The sequence below is a fragment of the Schistocerca cancellata genome, chromosome 2, assembly GCF_023864275.1.
Source record: "Schistocerca cancellata isolate TAMUIC-IGC-003103 chromosome 2, iqSchCanc2.1, whole genome shotgun sequence".
Lineage (NCBI taxonomy): Eukaryota > Metazoa > Arthropoda > Insecta > Orthoptera > Acrididae > Schistocerca > Schistocerca cancellata.
In genome coordinates, this window is record NC_064627.1 from 903967629 (window position 1) to 903984298 (window position 16670).

Genomic DNA, 16670 nt, shown 5'->3' on the forward strand with positions numbered 1-16670 from the left:
GATATACCCCACAGTGAGAAAGAAGCCCAACGCCAAGTGGCACATGACAGCACTGTCGCATCCATAAGTCCTTAATTCTTAAATGATGACACCAAGCTGTAACTCACCAAGAACCCGATCAGAGAGTTTCTTTGCAGCGTACAGTGTGGCTGTGGCGAAGATCACGGAGCATCCAACGACCACCCACAGGGCAGGTGAAAAGGGCAGTATGGGGACCTGCCAGCCAGGTAGAAGCAGCGGCCGAGGAGCCAGGCACGCGATGCCGGCTCTCATGTAGGGGCGCGAGTACTCCACGAAAAGGTACTCGGGGTACCAGGTGTAGAGCCCGTCGTCCGCCAAGTCGGCCTCGTCCATCGCCACGGCGCCCAGGACGCCGTTTCCCGAACCGTTCTCCCATACTGTGCCCCACTTATACGTTGTATCTTCAAGCAGGCTCCACGTTGCATTCTTCTGCAAACATCCATGACTTGAACATTAATCGGCGAGATCAAGGCGTAATGTTCCCTGTTTCACAGAATATTAGACGTAATCATCACGTTATGTTAAGAACTATTACATAAGGGTTTTTCACAAGTTCTATTACAGGCTTCTTGGGATTGTAGAGCAGACTTAGTAGATGAAGCTTTGATCAGGAATCCATGTCCGGAAATGTACCACCTGGATTTAACCCTTTGTTTCCTGACATAAGAAAAAATTTACTTTTTAACATTTTCTTTGCAGAATTTATGCTATTGTGGCCTCAAATGACGGCAGGATTTTTTGTAAAATTTTATTTTATTTTTCACAACTTTTTTCTCTCCTGGTACTCAGAAGTACCGTCAGACTCCATGGACAGAATCACAACATGCGCAGAAAAATGCTCCAATTTTTATAAGTTGTACTTTATTCCACATAAATATTAAATATTTTTACATTAGAAAATTAATTAACAGAAATATGATATTTCTGAATTTTTTTTTTAAATTTCACGTAGATTTATTCTAGAGCAACTTCACAATACATAGTAACGTAGCTATACATTTTTGACAGTATATACATATCACATATTTAGTGATACCTCATGAAATTGTAGGAAAAAGTTCTTTTTCTCATTGCAGCACAAATACACTTGACATGTACTACATTGTGAATGTGGTCTCGGCTGAATTTTATTTTTCGCACACATTTCGCATCGCCCTCTTTTACAACTGAACACTACAAAATGGTTTCCTCTGTTGCCAAGACGTACATCCTTCGGAACAGAAAAGTTATCCTTCCTTCTATTTGGAAGAGTTATTTCATCTTTACCAGAGTTTCTCTTTTTGAGATTTGGCACTTGCTGTTCATTCATTAGCCCTAGTGCCACAGCACGCCTGACTTCCAGCAGTGGCAGTGCCCCATGTAGATCACTGAAAATGACGTAAGCATTGACAAAAGCAATTTCTATTGCTCCCCAGAAGAGACGGTGCCACCATTTCTTTGATCGCTTGTCAAGACCATAAGTTGAAAGTAATCTGTCTGCATGATCCACACCACCCATGTTTTTATTGTAATCACATACAATAACTGGACATGGTATAGTCATACTAGTTGCATCTTTCTGTTTTCTTGTCACTACGCTGTGTTCAGTGCCATGGAAGTTTGACGCAAAATACACTACATTATTTTCCTTCCATTGAAATACTGTTAGGTCTAAAGATGACTCTCTGTGATTTGATTTAGACATTTTTCTTTAGGTAAATTGCCTGGCAAACCTTTCCTGTTTGTTCTAATTGCTCCACAGGCAAATGTATTTACCGATTTCTATGTGAGAAAAAGTGGACAGAACAACTAGTGAGAGGTAACGCATTGTTGCTACAAAAAGTGTTCACACAACCTGACGGTACTAATAAGTCCGCCTTATATTTTCCACTTTATCTCATCCACATGTAACGTAATGCTTCAAACTATTATAAAAAAACAAAGAAGATAAGTACGTGCAATGGGAAACTCAACGGAAGTTTCAATAAATTGCGCACAAATTCAGGCAACACCATGGAAACAAGCACATACAATCTTCTGTTTTCACAGCAGCGCGCGAGAAACAATTTCAAGCTCTGACCGCCAGAGAGGTCTATGTATTGCACAATAACATCTATGAAACAGTAGAGCAGAGTTACTGTTACGTACCGACAGGCTCTCAGATCACGAAACTGCACCACGAGAAAATAATGAGAGTCAAAACTTACTGGTACTTTTAAGTACCGTCAGGCAACAAAGGGTTAAAAATCTCCCGCTACACGCCACGCACTCAGGAAGGAGCGGTCGTCAGTCTCTGTTGTAATGATGACATCACATACCATCTTTGTCCGACTACGGCGACAGCCACGAGTAACTGACACGTTCGCAACCAGGAGAGTTGACTGTGGTGCTCCATGGACGCGTTACACTGGCAATTTTGAGGAGAACGTCCTTCGTCAAGTAGAAGACAACAGGACCGCGAGTACTCGAAACTTTGCCTATGCGATGGACTCCTGCAGATCACACAGGTCAGAGGTCATTGTCTCTACTGTGCGTGCCGTAAAGCTGAGGATTTGAAAATGATCTGACCTTCAAACTTACTTTAATCCAAACAGTACATTTCAGTTCATGCCTTTCTCACCGGAAACTTGTATAGCGAGCACTAGAGATGGGCTAAGTCGTCCATCCTTGGGAACTAGGTCACTGGTGATCGCTCTAGTTTGGAAACCGTTCATTTTCATTCGTTCGCAGTTCTTTGTGCTTGGTATATGGTTCTTATGAAAAACTGAAAATTAGAAACATAGGTGACCGAAGATGGAAGGCGCCAAGAGGGGGCACTTGCCTCCCCCGCGAAGTACAGAATTTTTATTCATAACAGAACTCTCACACACTTGTAATTTTAGTGATTCTGCAAAACATCTCGTTTAGTCAACTGAAGCGTTACGTGGCTTACTGTAGTGAAGTAATATAAGGTGGCGCACGAAAAACCAGCCCCGAGTACTAACTGCTCGCCAATTACGCACGATTTATCGACCACTATGAGGAAACTAGATGAACATGTAATAATTAGGTAGTGAATAAATAACAAAAAATTGTTCAAATGGCTCTGAGCACTATGGGACTCAACTGCTGAGGTCATTAGTCCCCTAGAACTTAGAACTAGTTAAACCTAACTAACCTAAGGACATCACAAACATCCATGCCCGAGGCAGGATTCGAACCTGCGACCGTAACGGTCTTGCGGTTCCAGACTGCAGCGCCTTTAACCGCACGGCCACTTCGGCCGGCAATAAATAACAAATAAGCTAATGCAAACAACTTCGAAACAATAGATGACGATTGGTAAGCGACAATGAGCAGTCTAGTACTGGGGGGCCGACTTTTCGAGCGCCACCCTGTACCACTGAAATAATAGTATAGGAGTCTCTACAAAACATGAAAACATACACTCGATTACGAAGCGCGGGTTTCATTCGGTTGTAAGTCGGTCTGCCTTCCATAACAATGAACATTCTCTTTTACCTTGGATCAAAAAAAGACGGAAAATGGCCACTTGTGCGTGCCGTGCCGACGTCCTTTGCATGTGTAATAACAAAAAATCTTGCCATTTTACAAGTATTTCTTCTGCTGTTTAGCGAAATAGTGAAGTAAGCTGATACGCCGTTTTGTTACCTGAAAAGATGTAGACCTATGTATTACATACCACGTAATTTTTATGTAATTTAAGTAATTGTGAAATAAATTGTAATTACCGGTCGTGCACGCTGAATAGAATACGAAAAAAACCAGACGTTCAGAACTCAAAAGGGTTTTAAACAGATCTAGAATGGGCGTGCGAAGCGAACGAAACGAACGACTGCATACTGAGCTAAGTACGAGCAGTCGCCAGTGGAGCTGCGACGAGTGGCCACGCGAAGAAGGACGAGTCCGTCCAAGCGAGGCCGAGACCGAGACAGACGGGTACGGGACCGAGGCTGGAACGAGCCCGGCCGAAGTGCTGTTACGGGAACGAAACCGACCGTTTCCCGTTCCCGAGAACTATAAGTAGAAAGCCGCGACCGAAGTGAACTATGAAAGACCGTTCCTTGCAATTCGTTCCTCACTCGTTCCGTTCATCTTGGTGAACCGTTCTTTGGACCCATTAGTTCGCGAACGACCCATCTCTAGCGAGCACTCCCTACAACCCTTAGAAGCCTGTAATAGCGAATGTGGCACACGCTGTGTATATTTTCACAGGTATCTCTCCATCCGTGCTTTGCTTTAACGTTGTTCATTGCTAGCTGTATAACAACAGACACGTGAATCAGATTGTGTACCTATTAATAACAAATGTTTATTATATTTCAGAGCAGTGGAAGTATGAATGCAGCTAGCTGATTACTTAACGAAATGTAACACATAAAAGCTGTTTAGTGACTATAATTTATTTGCATAGTGGGCGGTAATAACTGTTGTGCGGTTACCTGTACAGTTATTGCAGTTATCAGAAAGATGACGTCTATTGCCCTTCTCGTATCATTAACAACTCATGAATTGGAGACTGTGCTTGTTAAATGAGATTATTCAAATGGATGCAGCATACAAGTCATATATGAACAATTTGCGGGAATGAAACCAGGTGACAAGGTACTTTGCTGGCCACCGATATTTCGACAAGTGCACACGCTGTCATTTTCAAGGCACAAATGCAGCAATAAAGTGCTGTGTACATATACTGCATGTAAAAAGAGCGTCTGACAGAATGTTTATTAGAGCATCATCGGCTGCCATTAACGACGTCTTTTTATGCAACCGGCAATGTTATATTTGGCCTTCAAAAACCACGTTAAAGATTTTCATATTCTCTTACTCGCTACGCATTAACTGATAGTGCTTTTTGTGGGAAATTTCATTTTGTTAAATTTCGTACTGGGATACATTTGCGTTGGAGGCCTCGGTTTTCAAGTTAGTCAAGAAAATGTACCTCCACACTCATCCCACACCAATCAGTATTTCTACTACGTTGTTCGAGACGCTTACTCTTACCACTGTACAAAAATTTCCGACATCACGAATTATTGCCGATATTAGATTTTTTTGATATCTATTGACTGGGCTATAACGCCACTAGCCTAGTCGAATACTTTGTCAACATTATTAATTCAAAAGTATACCAATGAGGATAATGAAAGAAAAACGACTTTTATAAACGTTACATTAAAATTAATTACTTTGACAACTAGATCCAAACTCCACAAGCATGGTATATTTGTAGTCAGAAAGCATGACGTATACATCGATGTTACTGTTTTTTTATGCTGTTAAAAATCACAAAATCCTTAGATAAAATTTACACTAACGTCAAGTTTAGGTCAGTCAATGAAGACCAAAAATGATCGAATGTGGGAAAAAATTCGTGCAGTCGCAAATTTTTGTGCGGTGAGAGAAAGGGGGGCGCAATGAACAACACACTAAACATTTTGTGGCTAAGTGTGGGAATCACTTCTGTACGAGATAATATGAAAACCTCACACTTCGTTTTTGAACGCTTGGCATAACACTGTGGGTTGAACGACATTGTTAATGGCATATAAAATCGTACAACTACTCCATTTTTTGCTAACAACGTTTCTCATATATATGTACTAAATGCATATTTCTATACATTAAATAGATTCAAAATTATGCAGCCATGTTCCTTCTGTATGTTTATTAGAGTATCGTGTAAAAATCTGAAGTAAATCGGTCAAAAGCATTTCAGTATTTTTGCTAACAATGTAAAACATTTCACTATACATTGTGTCCCACGTAAGTTTGCCATCCCCCTATGTATTTCCGAAATGAAACTAAACGTGAAAACTGCAGTAGTCCAGGGACGCACCTATGTCTGCCGCTCACACAGCGGGCAGCAATGTAGATCCCTGCAAGTATGCAAACATCATGCACTAAGTTACATTTCTTTTCCAGACACCTGTATGTTTTTTCTACAGTAAAGAAAACTAGAGGTAGTGTGGTGTCACCGCCAGACACCACACTTGCTAGGTGGTAGCTTTTAAATCGGCCGCGGTCCGCTAGTATACGTCGGACCTGCGTGTCACCACTGTCAGTAATTGCAGACCGAGCGCCGCCACACGGCAGGTCTAGAGACACGTCCTAGCACTCGCCCCAGTTGTACAGCCGACGTTGCTAGCCATGGTTCACTGAGAATTACGCTCTCATTTGCCGAGACGATAGTTAGCATAGCCTTCAGCTACATTTGCTACGACCTAGCAAGGCGCCGTATTCTATTGATACTAAGATTCTATTAATGTATCATCAAGAGCGATGTTCTACAAATGTGGATTAAAGTTAAGTATTCCAGGAGCTACGTACTTTTCTTTATAGCATACATTAGGTATCCTGTTTCAGACCTCACGCTAGCCTGCTTGAATTTAAGCGCGTGCCTTTCGGCTTCCTCTCATTGTGTCTAGGCTGTCTTGTCTAGACACAACAGGTAGAGTTAATTGAGGCAGACTTGGATACACTGCTCTTAGCGTTATACCGTCTGGGATACTGACACGTTAAATAATGGAAATGATGTCACAGCTATAATGCAGTAATTCGTAATGCAGATTGCCTGCTCTGTCGTGGACCTAGTTGTAGGCAGTCCGTGCTCTGCGGATTATAGCGGAAATTATGGCGCCAATGCTATCATACACCATCATCATCATCTTGGACAGTTTCCAGCCTCTGGCCGGGTCTGTATGGAACCTAGGCCTCTCCATCGTCTTCTGTCTTTCCACCATCTCCCCGTCTTTAACTTGGCCCAGTCTTCTCCTTTCTTCTGGACGCATTCCTTTACTCCCTTCTTCCTTTCAGCCATCTGTCTCTCGGTCATCACACATGAGAAAGCAAAAAAAAAAGGTAACTTGCGTTGAAAGTGAGGATTGTTTACGTGTCCAATTGCATTTTTGGCATTTTGTTTCGTTTCACAAATATTGGTGGTGGCAGAGTTACGAGGGGGGGGGGGGGGGGCACCCTGCATATATGTTCAAAAGATGGCGCTGCAGAAGGTAACAAGGATATACGCGCATCCGAATGCAACGTTGCTTCAAAATATTAAAGAAATCTGTGAATAGCTTTCGGAAATTTAAGATTTTGTACAAACAAACGTTTACATTTTTGTGTATATAGTTGTAGTGACTATATAAAGTTATTTTTGTAATTTTATATCGTGAATTAGTATTAAAAGAAGATGGCGTGTATACCAGCACGGATAATTTTTGAGCTTCTATTTTAGTGGCAGGTGTATTTCCAGTGTAGGAAGGAAACAATGTTTTCCGACTTCATAAGTAACAATAGTAATGACCTCACGACGAACAGAAACTGAATGTTGTAGCAGTTTTTATATACTTTGTACAATTTGCTGGTAAGTAGACTTCCAAAGGCTCTTGAAGAAAATAGTTTGGAGGTAAGCATACCTTCCAAGGGTTTTTAAAATATAGTTATTTGATGGGTTGTGTGTGTGTGTGTACCTACCATGGCCCTCAAAGCTATGTTTCACATCTAACAAAAACTACAGATGGTACAGTAGCCTATTACTAGATTCCAGGAGGGTAAAAAAGTGATCAAAAAAAATGTTTATTGATAAGTATATCCTATACAGTTTGAGATGGAGTTAACACGTTACGCAAAATGAGGAAATATTATTTGCGGTACAATGTGATCAAAGAATCTTTACATGTGGGAAAAATACTAAAGCCGAACTTTTAACTGTAATTACTTATTTCATGAAAAGTTTCAGCTACAGTATGTAAGATTGGTTCAAATGGCTCTGAGCACTATGGGACTTAACTTCTGAGGTCATCAGTCCCCTAGAACTTAGAACTACTTAAACCTAACTAACCTAAGGACATCACACACATCCATGTCTGAGGCAGGATTCGAACCTGCGACCGTAGCGGTCGCGCGGTTCCAGACTGTAGCGCCTAGAACCGCTCGGCCACTTCGGCCGGCAGTATGTAAGACTGCATTTGGCCAAACTACAGTATAAATACGTATTGCAGATATACAGTGTAGTTTTTTATTTGGTCTTGCATCAGTACTCCATTTTACAGCTGTGGCGGAAGTTTCTCAGAAACTAACAACTGTATGCAACACAGGTAATATGTAGATCCGCAATTTCTCATTTGTCAGACTGTAGCTGTAGAACACCTTGTTACAATCAAATGCGGATTTTCCAGGAACTTAAACAATTGCGGTAATAGTTTATGTTAATTTGTCGGAAGCAATGCACATCTCAGGGCCACATAAAAACTTTACTTTCGCAGATAGAAGATTACATGTAATCGTTCAGAACAACTGTACACAAAAATTAACCATACAACAATAGTCATTAAATGGTGTTGGAGCAGAGATCTTTAACGTTTGTGGTGAATGTAACTGTCATTCGATATTGCATTGCACTCTCTAACTGTACAACAAGAGAAACCTAACATCATATAAAAAGGAATACATAATATCACTTCATAGCTTATGTTCAATTCACAACAGGATTGAAATTAGAAGAACATTTATTTGCTGAATTACTTGGTTGTCATGTCTTTTTCCCTTCATTCAAGAAGGGCTAGCTTGTAACAACAACAACGCTATACTATTGTACTTATAATAAATGTTTTCTTCTGAATTTCGATAAATTAGTATAATCGATGTCCTGATTTCATTTCTTTTTTTGTTTCATGCCATTATGTTAAAGAAGGTATAAACAATTTTCGATGTAAATTTTAATATTTATGTCAAATTTCAAGCAATGTTGTAATCGAAGTGAAGTGTACCTAATGTTGAAACTATTGTAAGATATGAAAGTAGTAATTGTACGCCTGGTCCATACGTAGACAATGTATTAGAATATGTGGAATGCAAAACCTTTGGTGAATACCCTGTCTGTAGGGAAACGGTAAAAGGTGGAGGCAGGCGAGCGCGGGAAAATGCACACGGGCGCGGTACGGCATAACGGGCTCAACAGTAGTAGTCGGAGTTGGGCATCGATCTGAGAAACACATGCTGGATCGAGGAGGCTCTCCTGGAAAAAGTGGTTTCGTTGAGCCTCGGATGCGCTGTTTCCGACGTCTATACAGCATGACAATATTCCATAGGCACTAAATGGAAAAGCATTGCGACGCCATGAAGAAGTAAAGTGCCGCTATTTCATGAGCCATTGTTGTAATTGCACGTGTGCTTTGTGCCTCGCCGTCTCGCCGCCTGCCGACCGCCTCATCGATACGAACAGGTTGAAACTTTCAGTACTGTATTCGTGTGGACCAGTGTCACTTTTGCTACATACTGTTCAATAATAACTTAAATTTTACCAGAACTGTCCTATCAATTAATTATCCTCACAACTAACCTAGACAGGGTCCTTTCCACATGTTGTGCAATCCGAGTATCCTAAGATGAAGAGTTAAAGTTTATGTTAATAATAATTACCTGCAGACCTATCACTGTTAAAAGGATATTTAATGAACTTTGTTGTTAATGAATACTGGACGAATAATATAGGTATGACAAAGTTGGAAGATAATGTTGAAATTGGTTTAGTAATGAAGTTTATTTAAATTGAGACAAAAATAACGGTAGTTAAATGAGCAGGAAATAAAACAAAAAGAGTGATAAATCATATTTTGGAAATCTTGAATGCTTAATTCTTTCAATAATTAAAATTCCAATGCAGTGATCATAACAGTTTCAGGGTCTCCCCCCCCCCCTTTCTTTCTTTTCTATTTATTTAAATCCTGAAGTGTACTGAAGTGCTTTGACCAGCAAAGTTAAAGTCAATATAAAACCTAAATTTATCAGTGTTTTACCCTTCTTAAAATTGACATTGTATGTGTGTTTCAAAAGTGCTATTTCTAGGGTTCAAATGGTTCAAATGGCTCTGAGCACTATGGGACTTAACATCCATGGTCATCAGTCCCCTAGAACTTAGAACTACTTAAACCTAACTAACCTAAGGACAGCACACAACACCCAGCCATCACGAGGCAGAGAAAATCCCTGACCCCGCCGGGAATCGAACCCGGGAACCCGAGCGTGGGAAGCGAGAACGCTACCGCACGACCACGAGATGCGGGCTCTATTTCTAGGGTAACCTATGCCCTATTTCAGTCGGATCAATAGACAAAACGCAGTTTGTAGTAATCATTATAGTGTAATGTTATGTATTTATAGCTTGTCCAAATTAGTACAGAAAGTGAAAATATTAGTTCAGTAGATTTTTCTGGTGCTCAAGTTTAGCATATAATGTAGTATTACTACGTGTTGTTATGCTTGAACGTACTTCCTCTTGTACAGGGAAGAAACTCAGTTTATGCCTAACTAGGCTGGCGACCGTATTATTAAATTGGTAGCATCTGCTGTGTATGTTCTTGCCCGTCCTAACGTGTAGTTGCACTTTAGACTTGCTTGACGTATCATTGTTGTTACTGAGTGGGTGTAAGTCTGATTTTGCCTCCATTCAGGTACACGCGGACAACATATTTACTAAAATCCTTTCTTATAAGGTGAAGCCCGTCAACTTACCATAGTACAGGCTTTAAAGAGTTAACGTACGCGAGAGCGTGGACGTTACAAGCTCATCGTCTTGAGCTTAATATGTGCTTGCTTGGTGCTAATGATATAGGTGCTTCATATACTGGCTTGAGTAATATGTGTTAGCAATTTTTGGTTCTATTTTCTGCTCGCACTTCAGGGAAAAGGGCGGTGATGTAGCAGGGTAGGTGCTCCGATTCCCACATCAGCAGAGTGGGTATCATTTTGTGGAGCAGGATAAGTAGGTAGATCTTAAGCAGAGTTGTTGCTCATAATAAATGATGACGCCACCATGTTATCTTTACTTATGCCGTGAGAGCTAGATTGAGAGCTTCATCAATAACGTCATTCAAAGCAGTAGACACCATAGCAGGGCATCATTCACTGAGCACACTAACCTAGTCTGCATGACCGAAACCTGGAAGTCTAAATAAAGATCTGGCTGCCAACACGCTCTACGTCTAGAAGTGTGCACGTGCAGTATTTTACTGCAGACGTTAGCTGGATTTACACCCTAGGAAATGAAATACAAAAACTGTGGCAATCTTTAAACGTGAGCAGTCACCGGATCTCCCCCAGAATTCTCGGCCAGATTCCCTACTTCGTTGCACCTATAAGCGCTTGGAAACGCTTATTTACAATAGAGTTGGAGGTAGTATTTTAGAACAAATTTCAATAGAACAAGCGGGATTTAGGCTTCACAGAAGCTGCAACGACTATTTGCTAACTCTGTGAACTTTGATAGGCGCCGGTAATCAGGAAACACTAGAAACACCTGTGGGCATTATCGACTTTAGGGCAGTATCTGACCCACCATCTGGAAGGAAGGCATAAATTACAAACTACTGAAACTAATTAAATACCGAACAACACCGTCTCTTATTAAAATGATAAGTAATCGATATTCTCAGGTTCGCTTTGGTGATAATCTTAGCTCGATAAGTAAACTAAATAAGACCCTGACACAGATCTCAGTTCTGGCACCTCTCCTGTTTAGCCTTTATGTTTCTGACATTCCAAAATCATCTTCAGGGAAGAAAATGGTGATTGTAGTCCAGTACTAGTAAAAGAGAGATTTATTTGTTTCACCTTAACAACAAACAAGCTAACATGGGGCTCAAGGTGCAATATAATGGAGCTATTCTCCGCCAAAACAAGTAGATCAAGTATCTTGGCATCATACTTGACTGCACACTACCTTATAAAAATCATTAGGAAAACATATCAGCCAAGAAAAAGATTCCCAATGAAATCATTCAGAGGCTGTGTGACACAATCTAGGGCGCGTCAATGGAGACTTTGTGAACATTGACTCTTGAAATGTTTATTGAGGCTTCGGATTATTGTGCCTCAGTATCATGTAATAGTTGTCATACCAGTCTCTTCGATGCGCCGAACAACAACACAATGCGACAACGCATATGATTACTGGCACATTCAGACCAACTCCTGTCTGCTGGATTCCCCTGCTAAAAAATATCTACCCACCACAGATTCGCAGAACTTAGACCCTGCCTAGAGATTACCACACTGTACAAGAGAAAAAGTTACTACCCATTTATTATGACACGAAGAAACAGGCTTCATTTGAGACACCCGCCATTACTGTACTCTGAACTGCTAGCTGCAAGTAACACCAAAACAAAAGATCTCTGGAGCAAGAACTGCAAATTCATCGGAAATTATTAAGAATGGAATTTGTTCCAGAGATATGTCTGTGATACTGCGGGTGTCGAACTAGACATGAAACTGTTGGTCAAATTAAATAGAATCCGTACTAGATGTGGACGGTGCTCTGACTCACTTTCTAAATGGAGTATTGCGGAGTCTCCGAGCTGCAAATGTGGTGCGCTGAATCAGGCTGTCGGACATATAAGAGAGGAGTGCGTCCTACGATGCTATAAGGGCAAGGTGAAATGTATTAAAAACCTAAATATTAATATTAAGTAGATTTATTATTGTTTTATGAAATGAAATGAAATGATTGTATGGCGTTGTTGGCTGGGAGACCCCATGCGGGGAAGTTCGGCCGCCGTATTGCAAGTCCTATTTAGTTGACGCCACTTCGGCGACTTGCGTGCGTCAATGATGATGAAATGATGATTAAGAGCACACAACACCCCGTCGGGAATCGAACCCGGGACACCTTGCGTGGGAAGCGAGAACGGTACCGCAAGACCACGAGCTGCGGACTTTGTTTTATGAAATGATATTTATAACATTACAAATATAATGCATGTGTGTGTCTCACGGATAATAATAATAATAACGGAGCAAATAGTTGTTAGTATCATCTACTTACAACCATTACTATTATGTCTGCAAGTGCTGCTTTGCCTAGAAAATAAAAAAGCACATTATGAAGGAGATTTCCTGTTTGCAGTACGCTCAATACAGACAATCAAAGAGGGCAATGAGACGGTTAATCAAATTGAGAGATGGATAGAGTCTAAGCATTTCCTCAAGCTCTTTGCGGTTACATAGAGTGTCCCAGGAAGAATGTTCAATATTCACTGATACGGGAGGAACAATCATTCGAAGCAAAAAGTCTAGTAAACAAGAGCTCTAAAATACATACCTTAAGGACTATGAGCACTTCATCTTCTATATTGTGAAACAAATTTCTTCTACTGCAAGTCCTTTGCTTTCCATACTTTCAGAAGTGGTAGTGTGGTGTCACCGCCAGACACCACACTTGCTACGTGGTAGCCTTTAAATCGGCCGCGGTACGTTAGTATACGTCGGACCCGCGGGTCGCCACTATCAGTGATTGCAGACCGAGCGCCGCCACACGGCAGGTCTAGAGAGACTTCCTAGCACTCGCCCCAGTAGTACAGCCGACTTTGCTAGCGATGGTTCACTGACAAAATACGCTCTAATTTGCCGAGACGATAGTTAGCATAGCCTTCAGCTACGTCATTTGCTACGACCTAGCAAGGCGCGATTACCAGTTACTATTGATGGTGTAATACGTGTACCGTCAAGAGCGATGTTCACCATTTATGCATTAAAGTTAAGTATTCCACAGCTACGTCCTTTTTTGCTAGTCTCATTTCCTTGACCTGTTCCAGACCTCACGCCAGCCTGCGTGAGCTAAAACGCGTGCCTTTCGGCTTCCTCTCATAGTGGGTTGGCTCTCTTGCCAATCCACAACAGGTAGTACGGACTAAAACAAGAAAAAACTACCAGTGAAAATGCGGTCTGAAGCGCACATCTTAGGGTAATTGTTCCTCTTCTCTGGCACATAACTGTTCCGCTGAACAAGTCCTCATAACCCTCAAGGTATGCATTTGGACCCACGTTTGCTACACTCTCATTCTTCGAATGATCGCTGCTATCGTATCCCTGAATATTTACATTTCCCCTTGGGAAACCCTGTATATATTAATTTAGTTCCTGTTAGATTCACGCTAATGGCTCATTTAGGGTATCAGAATATTCGTAGGGAATTATCCAAGAGTAATTGTAATAACAGCGACTACATTCAGAAGTAACCCATTTGATGTTGAATATGACTCGGAAAGAGCCGTTAATTTGGCTTTCAGAACATCTCATGACGAGTCGCTGAATATTTTCTAAACTGCTATGACTGCTGTATATCCTGCCTCGTGAAAGTGGAAAAATTTTGTCGCAGCTGCTTGTAGGAGGTAAAAGTCTACACGGCATGTTTCTCATGCCATAGTAATTAATGTAACGTAGTACTAGTTCTGCTTCAAAACTCAGTTTCAGCAATATCTTAAATAAGAATCTGCGAGTGATAAGAATGAGTCAATGAAAACGGATTATTGGACAGAAGCATGAGACTGCTGTTTTGAACGTTTTCGATTGGGGAATGTAATGATGTCAGCATCTGTGAGCTAATTTCTGAGAAACTGCGAATACATACCTTTCTGACGAGCTCTAAGATGATGCGGGTGTCGACACCGTCAAATAAATTAGCGTCGCTGTTGAGCACGACGTACGGCGGGTAGTCGAATGTCGCGATTACGAACGTGCGCCCGGCCAGGTCTGCCAACCTGTCGGGATAGAGGTCTGCAGACGGTGGGTGCAAGCCACGTGCCCCGCTCCACCGCGCCACAACCAGCTCGTTGCGCCACGTCTCCTCCCCCGTCAACATCAGCGTCACCAGCTCAAAACTAGTAAACAGAATGATGTCTCAGCGAACACATCTAGTTTTCCTACACAAGCAACATAATGCACTTCGAAGAATTATATGAAATTAAAACTGCTGAAGACTGCCTAGTCAAAGCACTTTCTTTTGTAATGTAAGCGTCACAAGGGAATATTCTTTTAATCCACCAGAGGTGGTTTTTAAAGACCAGTGGACAATGTTTGATACTTTTTTGGATTGATATTTAGTTTTGATTTCTATATTTTTGCTAACTTTCAAAGTAAATGCAGGATTAGCATCATAATTTTGACGCTCTTCACTTTTCACAAATGCATCAATGATCAGAATTAACTTTATCAGCAAACAGGAAATGACAAACATATCATTTTATTGAATCGTAATTTAACTTTTTAAACGACAGCGACTTGGTAAACTAGTTTCGTGTGACCAACGATATGACATTTTTAAAACAACTAGAAAAACTTGTACTAGTGTAATTATGTAAAACGTAGGGCTAGGAGACATTGGTGCCAAGTGACAACTGTTAGTCAGACAAGCGGCTAAAATTCGAGATTCCTGATCCGTGAAAGGCTCCATGAGAGTAAAAAATATTTTAAAACGACGATGTGTGAAATGAATATTTTAAAGATAGAATTTAGATATAAACAAAATAAAGGAAGATGCTACTCACACGAGAACAGCATACATCACGGAAGAATAGCAGAATGCTTTCTCCTATGGACCAAATGCTAACAAATCATTGGAAGACGAAAGAAACGTTGGCAACAACTTTCTCCAAGAGTGGAACAGGTGAATCTCCAACTGTTTCGACCAAGTAGGTCTGATTGATTTGTAAGCGAAGGATAGATGGGAGGTGTTAACCTTACTACCGTTACAATGACAGTGAGAATGCATTTTTGCTAGAAATTTCATAGCAACTATCGTTCCAGCAGAAAAACGTCTTAACCTGCCACGAGATTGAATATATTAAACATGAAGCATAGTATTAACTTTCTTTTGCCAACATTATTTTGTTTCCTGTGGCATCAACACTGTTCAACAGACGACTGTTAATGATAACAACAAAACTACATGCTAGCTGTTTATTACATTTGTTTGTTAATAATACACATTCATTGGATTTTTCACATTAAATGCTCCATCCTTTCAAGGCTTCCACAGTGAGATTATTGTCGCGAACGCGGAAAAATAAAAAAATCAAACAAATTACACAGGAACCAATCTACTAACGTTTCTTCCATACATACGATGTGACAAAGTTGTTAATGATGCGGAAAGATGAAACTAAAATGTAGTTGATTTCTTCTATTACATAGAAATAAAAATACGACGAACGTTTAAAATCATTCTTACTAAGGTGTCTATAAGATAATTCAAGTGTTATTGCGGCAAAATAAATGTAGTATCAAGGCTTACCGTGGAGCAGCGGTAGCGTGTTGGGTCACCGTCCACAATTATGTGGCTTCTGGACTCGAACCCAGCCATAATTCAATTCTCAATAAAATTCATCGGCAACGGTAGCCGTACACTCCCAGTACGGCGAGTCACCCTGGTCCGTCCAGCGGCCTTGTCAAAGAGAGGGAAGGGCAGATGGAAATTTGGGGCACTCTACTGCCCATAGGGTGGAAAATTGCGCCCAAAAGGAGGAAAATTAGCAATGATCAACGTGATGAGGAAGCAGAAGGCAATGGAAACACATAACGTATATCCACAGTACATGTGTCTGCAACTGGAAAAGACTCATGATGATTTCTCCATTGGCAAAAGATCCTGCACTAGTCCACCAGTCGGATCTCTTGGAGGTGGGAGGTGACTGCCAATAGTGAGGAGACCATGAGAAAATTTTATGTTTCAGAGTGTGGAACGTCTGAAAGTGTCTGAAAGTGTCTGAAAGTGGCCTGGAATCTACAGAATCCGATGAGGGAAGTTCAGAGGCTCAGTTTAGATATAGTGTAGTTCAGCAAAGTAGAATATAAAAAAGATATCACCAGAAGACTATATGATCATATGCAGC

General features: G+C 40.9%; 1 protein-coding gene across 1 annotated transcript in view; it reads right to left on the reverse strand.

Moving 5' to 3' along the window:
* The window catches only part of LOC126159769 (glutamate receptor 1-like), a 108621-nt gene that overhangs the window by 80976 nt on the left and 10975 nt on the right, over window positions 1–16670 (reverse strand). Inside the window, exons 2-3 of the mRNA XM_049916574.1 lie at window positions 14411–14660; window positions 108–450 (exon numbers count right to left, since the gene is read on the reverse strand). Coding sequence (XP_049772531.1) covers window positions 108–450; window positions 14411–14660 — 593 coding nt within the window. The remainder of the gene's footprint in view (window positions 1–107; window positions 451–14410; window positions 14661–16670) is intronic.